Below are 15,303 nucleotides of genomic sequence, written 5' to 3' on the forward strand. Positions count from 1 at the left end.
ATGGATAGAGTGTCAGAGAAAGAGAAAACCAGAATTTTTAAAGTAACCACATCATAGGCAACATAATCACTATGTGGTGGCAGAAAGTTAATAACACCTAGTGTGACCAGATTAAGTTTAGGAATAAATTTCCATGCCAAGCCAGTCTCTACCAATTAAATGTATATATAAGTAGAATATTAGCTTCTAGAGAGCATCCACTATTTTGATTTTCACTATGTATCCCCAGTACCTGGATACCTGGAACAAAATAGGTACTTCACTAATTGATACTATTTTTCTTTGTACCTGGGTTTCCCTATCTTTCTTGACTAAAAGTACAATAGCTATTTCAAGAACCTCCTACCTTGCCCATTGTATTATCTAGTTGTTTTCAATAATCATCAGCTTTAAAATAGTAAAATTTAGTATATTTGTTAAACATGAACTAATAAAATTTGGACCAATATAAATAATTTTCAGAAGGAAATAAAATAATAAGCCTTATAGTTTCCAAAATCATGATAATAATAAATAGAAAGTATTAAAATGCCATTGCTGAAAAGGATGAGCTCAGTCAATAGTTCTTTTAAAACTTTAATCATATCATTTATGAAGTTGAGTCTTTTAAAGATAAGGAAGAAGAAGACAAGGTGAAATACCATTCTAGCACTTTTTTGAGGATTTGTTTGTAGACCCAAAGCATCCCAGCACAATGTTAGTGAGAATATTGATTAATATGCTATTTTATCTGAGATTGGGGAACAGAAATTTGGAGGAAAATTCTTATCCAAAACATCTTACGCAAACACTTTTCCTCCTCATCTGAAGTATAGAGTTAATGTCCCACTGGTAGTATCATCACTAATGCAGTACTGCCTAGGAATCTTGGTTCCATTACCTAGAACCATTCCTTCATGATGTCATAGATTTAAAGTTGAAAGACACCTTTGAGTTCATCTAGTCTGAGCCCTTCATTTTATAGGTAAGAAAACTGGGGCCAAAAAGTTACTTTACATCTCGTCACAAACAAGACCAGAGCCTGAATCTGAAGTCAAATTTAAAGCCTCTGATTTCAAATCTAGAACACCAAACTGGTTCCCTTATAATAGCTATCACCTAAATATCTTATTGTTGTTGTTGCTTTTGTTAATTCCATGGCAGCTCTAAATTCTCCCAGAATTAAAAAAAATCACATTTACATAATACTTTTAAGGTTTTTAAAGTGATTTATATGTATAATCTCCTTCAGGTCTCACTATTACTTTATCTCACTTTTCTGGAGGAAACAGACTCAGAAAATGAATTATCCACATTCATATAGCTAGTGAGTATCAGAGGCAGAATGTGAATCCAGGTTTTCTTGATTACCACACTGTTATATTCCCTCCCTCTTTCTCTGAAAAAAAAATTCTCTGAAAAGATTCTCTATGCAAACTTCTCTAAGTAAGTTTCATAAAAAGTTTGTAGCAGCCCTTTTTGTAGTGGCAAAAAACTGAAAATTGAGTGGATATCCATCAGTTGGAGAATGGCTGAATAAATTATGGTATATGAATGTTATAATAATTGTTCTATAAGAAATGATCAGCAGGACAATTTCAGAAAGGCCTGGAGAGACTTACATAAACTGATGCTAAGTGAGTAAAATCAGGAGATCATTGTACACAACAACAGCTAGATTACATGATCATCAATTCTGACAGACGAGGCTCTTTTCAAGAGGAAGGTGATTCAAGCCAGTTCCAATGATCTTATGATGAAGAGAGTCATTTGCAACCAGAGAGAGAACTGTGGTAACTGAGTGGATCACAACATAGTATTTTCATCTTTGTTTGCTTACATTTGGTTTTCATTCTCATTTTTTTTCTTTTTTATCTGATTTTTCTTGTGCAGCATGATAATTGTGGAAGTGTGTATAGAAAAATTACAAATGTTTAATATATTGTATTACTTGACATCTAGAGAAGGGGGGTGGGAGGAAGAGAAGGTAAAAAATTTGAAACACAAAGTTTTACAAAGGTGAATGTTGAAAATTATATGTTTTGAAAAAAATTTTTAAATCATAATAAATAAATTGCACAGAACTTCTCTTTGTAAGCTTGCTTTGTTCACACACACACACACATTCACACACACACTCAAATTAATCCAGTGTGGTACAAGAGAAATATCTTGCTTCTTGAATTTGATCCACAGAAGGATTGATCATTCTGGAGGTAATTGACCTCCTGAGTGAAAATGTCCCGTTCTGAGATGAAATATTATGAGTTGTTACCCTAACATAAAATGTCCTTGCATAAAATGACCCCTGTATCTGACAGTTATTCAGTTATATTGGTCATTGTTCACAACTAAAGCAGATAGATAATTCATAAAAGTATACTATTTGGTAATCTCATGTGATCAGTTTATCTAGAAAATGGGCAAGAATATATTTATCTTTGGACTACAGAGATCGAAAATGTACACTTATTTGCCCCCCCCAAAAAACACATCTGTATACATAGTGGGTTAAATGGCAGGGCTTTTTATTTTTTATTTTTTTTTTTATTTAATAGCCTTTTATTTACAGGTTATATGCATGGGTAACTTTACAGCATTAACAATTCCCAAACCTCTTGTTCCAATTTTTCACCTCTTACCCCCCACCCCCTCCCCCAGATGGCAGGATGACCAGTAGATGTTTAATATATTAAAATATAAATTAGATACACAATAAGTATACATGACCAAACCTTTATTTTGCTGTACAAAAAGAATCAGACTCTGAAATATTGTACAATTAGCTTGTGAAGGAAATCAAAAATGCAGGTGGGCATAAATATAGGGATTGGGAGTTCAATGTAATGGTTTTTAGTCATCACCCAGAGTTCTTTCTCTGGGCGTAGCTGGTTCAATTCATTACTGCTCCATTGGAGATGATTTGGTTGATCTCCTTGCTGAGGATGGCCAGGTCCATCAGAACTGGTCATCATATAGTATTGTTGTTGAAGTATATAATGATCTCCTGGTCCATGGCAGGGCTTTTTAAATGATTGTAGTTGTCCTTGGGCCACAAGGATACTCATTATTTTCAGTGAATTATTGTCATTGAAATAAGCAAAAATATATGCACAACAATATTGATTTCTTTTCTCTCTGATATGATTATATCCTTGAGGGTTAAGGGGGTAGGATGGTGTAATGATATTCAATACTGACATTAATGGATCTTCCTATTTGATTACTTAGTGAAAGCTTTCTCAAGCTCAACTGAAGTCACTCAAAGGAACAGGAGAAAGAAAGATGCAACAGGAGAAGGATTCTGGGGCAATAACTTCTCCTCCCCAAAAGTAGAGAAAATCTGGTATTCTACACATGATATTCCATCCCTGTCTTTGTGCCTTTATACAGGCTGTCCCCCAAATCTGTAGTGGAGTCCTTATAAATCAGTTTTCTTGATTTTATGAGATACTAGTTTCTCCCCCCCAAAAAATTATTTTGTATCTATTTTGAATCTATTTATGTACCTATCCTTTTTCTCCCTACATAATTCCTTGATTGTGAAGACTGTTTTTTTCTTTTCTTTTTTATCTCCAGTGCATAGCACAACACTGAAATATAATAGGCACTTAAGAAATATTTGTTTATTGATGAATTGATTGACAAATTATGCCCACCTATCATTCTTCATGCTCAGACCATAAATAATACCGCTATAGCAAGACAGAGAGGAGCTCCACCAGAGGTACTACTAGGGATCTTGAGGAATAATAGTCTTCAGACCATAGCAGGAAGAGGGAGTCCATAGTGATCCTGAGATAAGATGATTCCGGGACATGAGGCTTTTTCTAGAGCTCCAGAGCCCACAAGTCCTTTCATTCTTCAGGACAGCTCATTGATATAATCAAGCTAATTTTAAGTATTTTATAGGAAAAGAAAGTGTCCCACATCAGATTCAATTAGATCTATATTTCCAAAGTAATAGGTAAGAAGGCACCAATCAATCAGAAAACTCAAAGTTTCTAACCTACAGTCTTTCAGGCAAAGAAGATCCAGCTATGAGGAGTTTCAGAGAGGGATCAGAACAAAAGAGATAGTAACCAGAAAGAAGGACTTTTTGGATACTGAAGGACAAGCCTCTCAAAGCTGGAAACTGTATATTTGTCTTTTTTTAATTGACTACCACACATCTGTGTCAGAAACAAGATCAAAGGAAGAGAATTTAATAAAATAGAAAACAAAATAACTATGCAATAAGAAAATTAAAATATATTTTAAAGAATACCAGTTCTTATTGGTACATTTATACTCAGGTAAATCTTCTGAACACAGCAGTTCTTACTAAAAAGGTAAAACTTTAATACTCCAAATAAGGTTGTATATTTCTTTCCATATTTTTCATGTGTTGAAACTATATTATCAGAAGGGCTGCCTGTGTTAATGAGATCATGGCTATATAAGTAAGATAGAATCATATTTTCAAATAAATGTTTTAGAGGAAAAGCTAGAATGCTTAAAAATAATACTAATATATTGTGTTTAATTGAAATATATTTAACAACAAGGTGAACCTAGCAAAAAGATATTTTTCTTTTTTTATCTTTTGATATAGAAAGCAAGGCTTGCAAGAATTCGGGCAGCCAAGAGTGGAAGTGCTAATGCTTACATGCAGAGCAAACGAAATGGATTACTGAGTAACCAGCTCCAGGTAATATATTGACAAGAACCTTCCTATTTGGAAAAAAAAAAACAACAACAACTGTCCACAGTTATATTAACAATGTTTCAAACATCTTACCCTACTAGTTGCATTGTCATTTTTCTTCATTAGTATAACAACAATGGAGCTAGGGACCAATTAGCAAAAATAATTTATCAATTTAGCACTCTACCAGATGGCAAGTTGACAATTATGTCCAGAACAAACTCTACCCTGTTTCTGCTATCTCTTTCCCTTCAGAGAGATTCCCCAGCAAGATTTGGGGATCCATTTGTTCAGGTGTGTTTCACGTCTCTTATCCACCCATAAAAATTGCTGTAGTCTCCAGTTAACTGGAAAAATGATGTAAAATTCTCCCAAAAAGTCTCAATTATTGAATTCTTTTGAATGTGTTTTAATTCATAATACAATTCTTAGCCTAGAATCCATCAGTTTAATTTTTTAATATTTTGGAAACTATATTTTATTATAATTGGTTTCCTTTATATTTTGTGTGTTTTATTTCATAATTTTAAAGACATTATTCCAGGAAAGGGTACATAGGCTTCATTCCACTGCCTAAGACAAACAAGTTAAAAGCTCTTTTCCTACATGGATAGCTATGATTTCAGTCATCTTCATAACAAGGATGCTTTGAGATATGCAGTTTTGTGTATGATTCTCTTTTCTGTTTTACTAAATATTTGAAAATGCTTGTTTTATTTGGCATTCATAAAATTCAGAATAAAATTTTAAAATAAAGTAACTTTTATATCATTAAAGAGGCCTTCAGAATGTGTCTATAAAGTACTTATTTAAATTTGAAACCAACATAATGGCAGACTGACCCAGAGTTATAACAATAGTTAAAGCTTCCTAAAACATGATTTAAATGTTCAAATAAAGGAAACACACTAGTCGTTTTGACTGCTGATCATATAACTCAAGAGCTGTTTTTCTATCTGTTCGGTTTTGCTGGCAAACACTGCAATTATGGCTCATTGTAGCCCAAATCTTGCAGAAGCATGTGGCTAGCATCCCCATTGTTTGCAAATAATATAGTCAGTAACACTGTATTCTCTGTGTTAACAGTCCTCTGGAGAAGATGAGCAGGCCTTTGTTAGCAAATCTGGCTCTTGCTTTGAAACCCAGCACCACCACCTGCTTCACTGTCTGGAAAAAACTACGGTAAGGAGATAGCATCAATGCCTTCCCCTGGACTACTAAAACAATCTCATTTGCTTTTGCAGAACCTTGTTGTTTATCATCATTCTTTTTCATAGAGTGACTCATCAACCTTGTATAAAACCAATACTGAATTGCATTGTATGACTATTGAAAGTTCAAGCTGAGAAATATTTTCAGATATATTTGGGAAATGTTTATGCACATTGTATTATGGCATTTGAATGGGAAACCAAACAGTTAATAAGGAGCTTCATACAAATACAAAGCCATTCTACTTTTACAAAAGTCCATAAGCCATATTACATATAATAATAAAAGATTTCTTTGTCTCTAAATGTCCTAAACTGAAAATGCTGACCAACAGAAAAAGATGGTCAGACACTTTCCTGAAATGTAGCATGCCAAAATCAATCAAAATTAAATGAAAATAATATAGTGTGCGATGCTTTCAGGTTTGCTAAGGACTTTATACACCTCACACCAAACCCAATAGCAACAATAGAGTCATCTCTAATCCCAGGGTTAGGTTAAATTCTGAACTATGTTGAAAAACCTGTAACTAATTCAGAAAGGTCAGTAGAATGTCTTTAAGCATATATAGTTGGGAAGGAGCTAAGTAGGCTAGGTTTTTTTTTTTAAAGAAGACATTCTGTTTTAGAAATCAGACAAAGGTGATGTGGTTGCTAAGGAAACAATTGAATATAAACTATTTTTTTCACTATGCCCAGCTTAAAGAAAAGGATGGGAACAAAGACTTCTATTCATATAGCAGAAAACAAACACAGGTTTAAAAAAATGTCAGGAAAATTGATGATTGGGAGAAAAGACTTACAAAAAGTACTTAACACATAAGCATGATTACTTTTGAAGATGGTGTACAAACATATAATTGTTGCTTTGCCCTGATTTCCCATGAAATAAAAGAATAGACAAGGAAATCAAAAAGAATAATGGGACACTTTTAGTTGACCAGGAACATGTTAGAGAGGAAGGATAATTTAAGATTTTCCTTAAAGTCTACACGTCTAGGATGAAAAAGATATTCTAGAACTATATATAGGAAGGGGATATCCTCACACTCGATGAGGCATGTGTGAAGTGAACAACGGATTCACATATACTCAATCTTTCTACAAAGTACAAGCTACCTAGTGGAATGGAAGCATAACTAGAGATATTTAGTGTTTATAGATGAAATCATAAAATTTATATCTGCTTATGATGTGCCTCCTTTGCAGGGCTGATATCATTATCCCCATTTTACAAATGGGGACCTAAGTTCAATAAGAGGGTTAGAACGATTAAGTTGAACTTAAACTCATGCCCTGTAGACTTTAAAACCAGCACTCTATTCACTATATGTTGCCTCTCCATTAGTGTGTGATTTTGTGTTAAAGCTTTGAAAAATGAATATAATGTGGTGTGGAAAATTAACATATTAACATAATTTCTTTCTGACCTATCCTTTTTATAGGTACTAGAGTTTAACTTGCTTTATAAGTGATGCATCTTGTCTCATGTTTTTCCCCTAGGGCATTTCAGTGTACACACAGTGCCAGTGGTTTTGTGTTATGTCATGGCTTCCTTAGGATAACACAATGATTGTCACATTCAATTAGGTTTAGACCTCATGTGAAATTAGACATTTATTCATTAAACAAGTGTAATATGCTTCCTATGCTTCCTAGGATCATAGATGGAGAATTGAAAGAAATTTGGGGGGCATTTCTATTCCCTCACCATAATGTTACAGATAAGGAAAAGGTAGTCCAATAAAGTTGTGATTCCTCCAAAATCACATAGACAGTAACAGAATTGGAATTTGAATTCAGACCTTCAAGTTCAATACTACTGCCAGTGTATCAGTTATACACTGATTAACTAAATTAAAGCAATAGAAATTTTATTATTGTTAAGCATATCCTGTCTGTACTCTACCCAACTAGTCCTCTTGATAAAATAAGGAGTAAGGTTTTCAAAATAAGAGGGAAAAAACTTTATATAAATTAAGTAAATGATTGAGACTCTAAATTGCTAAATTAGCAATAAATCTAATGTAAAAGCATTTTGATTCAGATCTAGATATGAACATTTTATGGAAATAAATACTAATAAAGTACAGTTTTCTGAACAGTCCAATGAAGTATTGCTCTCACATTTTAAAATTTTTATTCATTCAAATATGGGAGAAAAAAGAAACCATGGAAATTTTCCCTATAGTTTTTTTTAATGAAAACAATACATCATTTAGTAAGTTTGCTTTCATGGCATTTGCTTGAAATTAAAACATTCAACTTCTGTCAAATTTAATATTACCATCCTATAGATGCTTGTGTTATTTAACGGCTCTTTATTTCCAATATATCAGATGATTTTGTGTAAGAAAATTTATCCTATTCTGTACTATTACCATGTTTTGATCCATATGCCCTCTGAATTGCATTTTTCTATGTTTAATGCATGTACTTAATGTAAGTAGCTTTTCTTGTACATATTATATTCTGAAAATAAAGTTTTGATAATCCAAATACAATTTAATCAAATAGGAAGTGTTACAAAAAGTACATTTCTCAAATACATTCTCCTTTTTTAAAAATGTAAGGTTATTTTCCCTTGCGGGCAATGCAATGAGTTAATGAAGGCAATATTGGTTATTTTTGTCTGAGCATTATGTGATTATTCAAGAGTTATTGTGAAACCTTCTGTGAAATTCATAGATCCTGAAAAGGCTTTGCTTTTTCATTAGTGGTAGAGAAGGTAGTTTGGTAGTTTGTTACTGGTACAGGGTTAGGGTGGAGGGTAGCAAGAACATAGGGGAAAGGGAAAGATGAAGAAAGAGGGGAAAATGTATGGAAGGAGAGAGTGGGAGAGCAAATCTTTCATCATGACAACTCTAAGCCATTTGTTAATTAAGCCATTCATTTATTTAACTAATAAATAATTCTATTATTCTATAATTTTTCTGCATCCCAAGATTTTAGAAAAAAATCTGAAGACATGGAAACTATAAATGTATAATTTCCCAACTAATTTTTAGAATCTTTTGTCACTGAAAATGTTCATATGAAGCAGAAAAATCAAATAATAATAATGATTTCACCAATAATAATAGATAGCATTTATATAATGCTTTAAAGTTTTCAAAGAGCTTTAAAAACATTTATCTTTGAGGCAGCTAGGTGGTGCAGTGGATAGAGCACTGGTCCTGAAGTTGGAGGACCTGAGTTCAAATTTGACCTCAGACACTTAACATTGCCTAGCTGTGTAACCCTGGGCAAGTCACTTAACCCCAATTGCCTAATGCTAAATATATATCTCTTCACATAACTGAGAGGTAAATGAGGTAACTGAGGCAGATCAAGAGCAATTTATTTGTCCAGAGCCACACAGCTAATAAATTCTGGTCAGATTAGAATTCATGTTGATTCCAGGACCAGACCTAGTGCCATCTGGTCACCTCCAAAATCCACAGAACAGTACAGTTTCTTATATATATTTACATATATATATATATTATATATATATATATATGTGTGTGTTTATATGTTGGGGTTAGTTTTATTTTTAAAGATAAAACCTCCTGAAGATACTTCAAACCTACTGCTGCTCCAAAGTTTTGCATTTTTAACTTTTAACATAGAGATTTTGTGTGCAGATGTTGAGAAAATACAATTTGAAAAGGGATTCAGTCATCAAATTAGGAGTATATCAAAAACACAAGTATCTTTGAGATTTTGCTTGAAAATACAAATGTTCATTAGCAGCAAGGTGGCTTAGTGGATAAGGGATAAAGCACTTGATTTGGAAACAGGAAAAGTTATTTTCCTGATTCAAATCTGGCCTGACACTTACTGTGTGACAGTGGTCAAATCATTTGACAGTTTGCCTCAGTTCATCATTTGTTAAGAAAAAAAAAAAGAGCTGAAGAAGGAAATGGCAGACCATTTTAGTATCTCTACCAAGAAAACCCTTAAAAGGTTCATAAAGGGTCAAAGGGTCACATAACTGAAACAACTGAATGATAACAAAAATAATTATTTGTATAAACATAGAACTTTATACTTATGGTTGAAAGATTCCTCTTAAAACAAAAGTGTCAAACATATAGTCCATGGACTACACTCTCATGCAGTCCAAACTGGATTAAAATGTAACTGAGAAATATTTAACAAAATAAATACAAATACAAGAAAACATAGATATATTTTTCTAAGTCAATATGTGCCCACAGGGATCCTTAGGTACACATTCATGGTTCCTATTTCTATTTGAGTTAAACTCCATCCTGCAGTTTTCTCAGAACGGAAAAGACTCAAACTGGGCCTTTTCACCAGAATTAAGCACTATGCAAAGCCTTAATGTATGAAAGCAAAAACAAGTTCTGAATATATTTTGTAACATATCTATGCTTTTTTTTTCATATGTTTTCAACCCACATTCTTAATGATGTTGGACAGAATCACGAGTTTGTGGATGAACAGGTTTATGAAGAGAGCTGCATGGAAGTTTCAACAGTCAACCGGCCTTCAAGTCACAGCCCTTCTCTCTCATCACAACAAGGAGTCACCAGCACTTGCTGCTCAAGACGACACAAAAAAACTTTCCGGATCCCAAATGCCAATGTATCAGGGAGCCGCCAAGGCAGTGTACAAGAACTCAGTACTATCCAAATCAGGTGTGTGGAGAGAACACCTTTATCTAACAGGTACTTGGAATGTTAAATTTGATCTGAGTTGATGACATAAATCATCCTCACTGTCATGGCAGGTATATGAACTTGCATGTGAATTTGTTCATGTACATATGCCTGCAACAATTTCGCACACACTGCCAGAGATATACAACTGAGACCAGAGCAGTCAATGTAATGGGCAGAAGGAGGTCAGATAGACATGTACAAGTACACATATCCATTAAGGGAGAATCCTACTTAATGCAATCCTGCTTAAAAAGTAGGAAAATGGAGAAGGGAAGGGAAAGAGATAGGGGCATTCTACCTTTAGAAGCACTCTTCCTTCTCCTATATAAGCACAAATGTAAGTCTCTCTGCATTCAGGAAAGGAAACCCTTCGGTTCATTTTTTTTTTTAATTTAGAAAAATAGTAACATCTTTCAGTGCCTTTGAAGTTAAGCTTTTCTACTTGCCCTCAAAGTACTTAAAATGCAACTTAAAAGATAGAATTAATAAAAATGAAAACATTTTAAAAAACTTATGAGGAACTAAAAGAATTACCAGTTGACCAGATGAAAACTAAGATGACAGCTGTACAAAGCCATTAACTCAAAAGTGAGATGCTGATCAAAAAACATTTTTTGAAAATAAGAAAAGCATTATCATGGGAAATTTTTAAAAGTTGATTCAAACAAAATGTATTCCAAGTCTCTTTTTATTTTTTTCTGTTTCCATATGTATATATAGGGAGGGTATGTGTGTGTGTGTGTGTGTGTGTGTGTGTGTGTACATTATAGCATATGAAGAAACTAGGTAAATAGTTCAATCTATGGCTTTTTGAACATAGCAGAAGGCTTTGGAAACACAGCTCAAACTTTTAAGACCTTAAAATGTTTCTGTCTCTGAAGTCTGTCGTGTTTATATACAGTACCATCTAGAGTGGGAAAAAGTAATGTGCATTAGAGAATAATTCCATTCCCAAAACATAAACACCAGCAGCAGCTCTTGGCATGTGGTTTTAAATCATTGCCTAGGTAATCTAAAGAGGATTTTTAAAAAATAATAATAGTAATAATTCCTAAGGAACTTTTTAAATACCATTGACTTCAAGGATGTTAATTCAATCAAAGTAAAAATCAATACACTAGTGTTGTTCTACTAAGAATAAAGCCTCAGAAATTTTGAATTATCTAACCAAAGTCAACTAGTTTTTAAACTTTAGTTTAATACTTCAGGATATCTTCAGTTAATATTGACTGTGTTTTCAGGTTACACCATCTGCTTTTCTTTTAAAGCATACCCAAAACGATCATAATTATTCTTAGGTTTAAAAATTTGATTCATGAAAACTTAGAAATCTTCACCTCAATTCTGTGGTAAAGGCATATAAGAAAAATGTGGATAACTTACCTTGTTTTATTAATCCATTCTTTCCCCATCAGCCGATCCAGTTTAAATGCCAAAATGGAAGAGTGTGTTAAACTAAACTGTGAGCAACCTTACGTGACTACAGCAATAATAAGCATACCGACACCTCCAGTTACGACCCCTGAAGGAGATGACAGACCAGAATCTCCAGAGTACTCAGGAGGAAACATTGTCAGAGTATCTGCTTTGTAAAACAATTGGAATAAGGACAGAGAGCAGTTGAGTCCTGACTGTGAAAGGGCTCTAAAGAGGAAGATGCAAGAAACATCCAGTCTTTTACAAATTAAATAGCAAAATGGAAGACCCAGTTGGTAGCAAAACCAAACATTGTTTCCAAACTTAAGGATGTGCATAAAGGGCCACCAAATGGCATTTCTGGGCATAAAGTTGACCTATTATACAGCGGAATAATCTGTGATCCTTTGACTTTACAAATGAGCACAATGAAATGCCTCCCATTGATGCTTCTTAAGATAAGAACTCTTTTTTTAAAAAAATAAAATGAAATTTAAAAAACAACTTTGGACACCATGTTCCAGTTGAATGAAAAACACATATGGAAAACATTTTGATAACATGTTTTTTCCTGTAAAAACAAACAAATGTGAACATTGGCAAGTGAAGTATGTTATGTTTTAAAAGAAAACCTCATATGACAGGTTTGTACTGACTGAAAGGAATACCATCATAATGCATGCTGAAATTCTTTGGAGCAGTGATCTCAGTTTACTTATGTTGTCTTCAGATTAGGCATGATAAACTTTAACTGTAGAAAGGGGCATTTCTGGGCACTTACAACAAACTGATTGTTCCCATTCCATGGTAAACTCTACAAATAAACTCCACTTAGCAGGGAAATCTTTCTGGGTGAGATGCTCATCTGTGAGCCTGTAATGTCCAGCTAGCTCAATATTGATTATCATTTTACCTTGCTTCCTAGATACTGTTACAACTGCAATAATCCATTGTACACCTGTTGTATCAGGAATCAGGACTTTCTGTTTGTTTGTTTTAATTTCCAGAACCCTTTAACAGTTAGTGCAACAGTCAGAGAAAAAAACTCTTTGATGTAGCCCAAGTTTTTTGGTAAGTTTTAAATCCAAACTGTTGTATGATAGATTTTGTTTTTCAAGACTAGCCTTCTTGTCCACTGTAGTCCTGTGACACGGTGAATTGTCAGTTCATGTATTTCTAGCTCACCTCTCTAAAGACATTTTAAAGGTTTCTCATTAGCAGCTGGGTTAACCTTTTTTGTAGTACCAATGGCTTTCCTACTTTTATATTAACTGACAAGGTCTCTTACTAGTTAAATATGATAATCAACCCCTCTGCCCTTATCAAAAAGTAGTGAAGGGGGGCAAAGGAGTTATTTGACAAATGAATACTTATCTTTAAGCCTCTTTGCTGTTAACAACTAGCCCGGATATTGAATTTATCATGAGGTGTTTTGTGCAAACAGTCCCAATAGGCTGGGACAAATGCCACAGCACCAAGTAGTCTTACAGACGTACCTACACATTTTTCTACTTATTTTGCTTTGGGTCTGATTAGATTACCTTTTCTCAAAGATATTTTGAGAGTAACTAACATGAGTCTAAATATGGAGCTCAAGCTAGGAAGCTTTCTATACCAATACTTAAAGAAAGATTGCTTTCTCTCTTAGTTCAAGAAAGCAACACAAATCTTTTCTAGAAAGAGATTCCTGTAAACAGCAGTTTTCTCCCATGATGGAGGACAAGGTGTTTGGTGATGCAAACTTGATCTCTGTGTACATTAAGTGGAAACGTGTTTATATTTTAAAGACTATTGTATCAGCAGACATGTCTGCATGTACCAGTGTGAACAGTTTTATGTCAATCAAAAAGCTCTGTCCATTCCAAGATTCTACTACAAGGGATACAGTTTAACTTCTATATGTTTTGGGGGAAAGATTACTGTTCCCTTTAAAAATTTTTTTCTTAATGTTTGTCATAAGAAGACAAAATGTCATCCCCTGTATACTAATTTGTGATTTTTTTGAGATTTTACTTGGCTTTACATTTTTATAGTTGCCCCAAGAAAAGGTTGTAAACACAGTCGGCATTAGATAAATGCTTATAGAATGAAAAAAAATAAGAAAACTTAAATTTTACTTGGGAAGAAGTGACTTTACTCCTAATATTTCTTGAACAAATTACTAATTTGCTAGCAGCTTGAAAATTAATCATTCCTAAAGCCTGCTTCTTATCACTTTGTGCTTTGAAGTCCATTGTACAATGAAACTTCTTTGATAACAGATAATGAAATTTTTGTTATTATTAAGTATAGACTAAGGAAACTGCAATGCAGGAATACTTAGGGTTTTAACTCCTTAATTACCAATTTTATTTTTAATATCCTAAATGTTCAAGAAAATGTGGCAAAAATTCTCCAATTGGTAGTTGGCCCCTCATCCTACTCATCACTTATGCAAAACTCTTTCATTTCTACTGAAATTAAAAAAAGAAAACTTTTTTGGTGTTTTAGGTGGTTTTTCAAATACTGTGTTGGTAGTGAATGACTGTTGATGACTGTGTAAAATGCATCTGTACTGTAAATGAAATGTAATTATTTCTGTGTACCATATGAAGCAACCAAGGTTGTTGTTTTTGACAATTTTGTTTGAAATTCATATATATTTTGGAGGATAGCATAATAACTGCGTTGTGCTGAAAAAGAAATAGACATTTGAGGAATAATAAAATAAAACATCTGCATGCTTGAACAGGACTAATGGGTTTTGCAATAACTAACTTTCTCTTCCTAGACTGTTTTCTGCATTTCCAAATTCCATGCACAACAGATTTAATTTCTGTAGGGCATTGTATTTGAGCCAGGTCCCCTAAGAACATTCTCAAAAGTCATACCAGAGAAATGGATGAACCCCTGTCTTTGGAATCAGTAAAATTCAAGTTATCATCCTGCCTTTTGACATAAAGTTACTCACCTTTACTCACAGGCCTATGGCCAACTCTCTATGATCTTAATTTTCTGAGAAGTTACTGATACTGAAGTTTGTCAGGAGTTTCCAGAAGGTATGCTCACAAGTTCTAATCAGAAAGAAAATCTATAAAGTTAGACAGCAATGGACCTTATTATTCTAATCATGTGACATATAGATAGCCTGGGCCACCCATTAAAAGAGTAAATTGCTATCATGAATCTGAACTTGAGTAAAATTTGGTCTGGTTTAGTGGTAGAGGTGGTGGCAGTGGCAGTAGTGGTGGTGATGATAATAGTGCTCATGATGGTTAGTATATTTCACCACAACTAGAGTATGTCAGAAGGAAGAATTCAAACCCAGATTTTCTTTATTTACCCTGAAGCCAGTTCTCTT

The 15,303-nt window shown here is 33.7% G+C and overlaps 1 protein-coding gene across 2 annotated transcripts in view; it reads left to right on the forward strand.

Annotated features, from left to right (window-relative positions):
* Positions 1–12,830, forward strand: part of KCND2 (potassium voltage-gated channel subfamily D member 2) — a 588,817-nt gene extending 575,987 nt beyond the window's left edge. Inside the window, exons 4-7 of one of the 2 annotated variants that reach the window (XM_003771553.2) lie at positions 4,574–4,669; positions 5,753–5,848; positions 10,306–10,553; positions 11,963–12,830. In XM_003771553.2, the coding sequence (XP_003771601.1) occupies positions 4,574–4,669; positions 5,753–5,848; positions 10,306–10,553; positions 11,963–12,140 (618 nt within the window). In that variant the 3' untranslated portion in view covers positions 12,141–12,830. The remainder of the gene's footprint in view (positions 1–4,573; positions 4,670–5,752; positions 5,849–10,305; positions 10,554–11,962) is intronic. The other variant, XM_031938890.1, reaches the window with a different exon arrangement.
* Positions 12,831–15,303: the final 2,473 nt, after the last annotated feature.

Source organism: Sarcophilus harrisii, chromosome 5 (genome assembly GCF_902635505.1).
Source record: "Sarcophilus harrisii chromosome 5, mSarHar1.11, whole genome shotgun sequence".
In the NCBI taxonomy this organism is placed as follows: domain Eukaryota; kingdom Metazoa; phylum Chordata; class Mammalia; order Dasyuromorphia; family Dasyuridae; genus Sarcophilus; species Sarcophilus harrisii.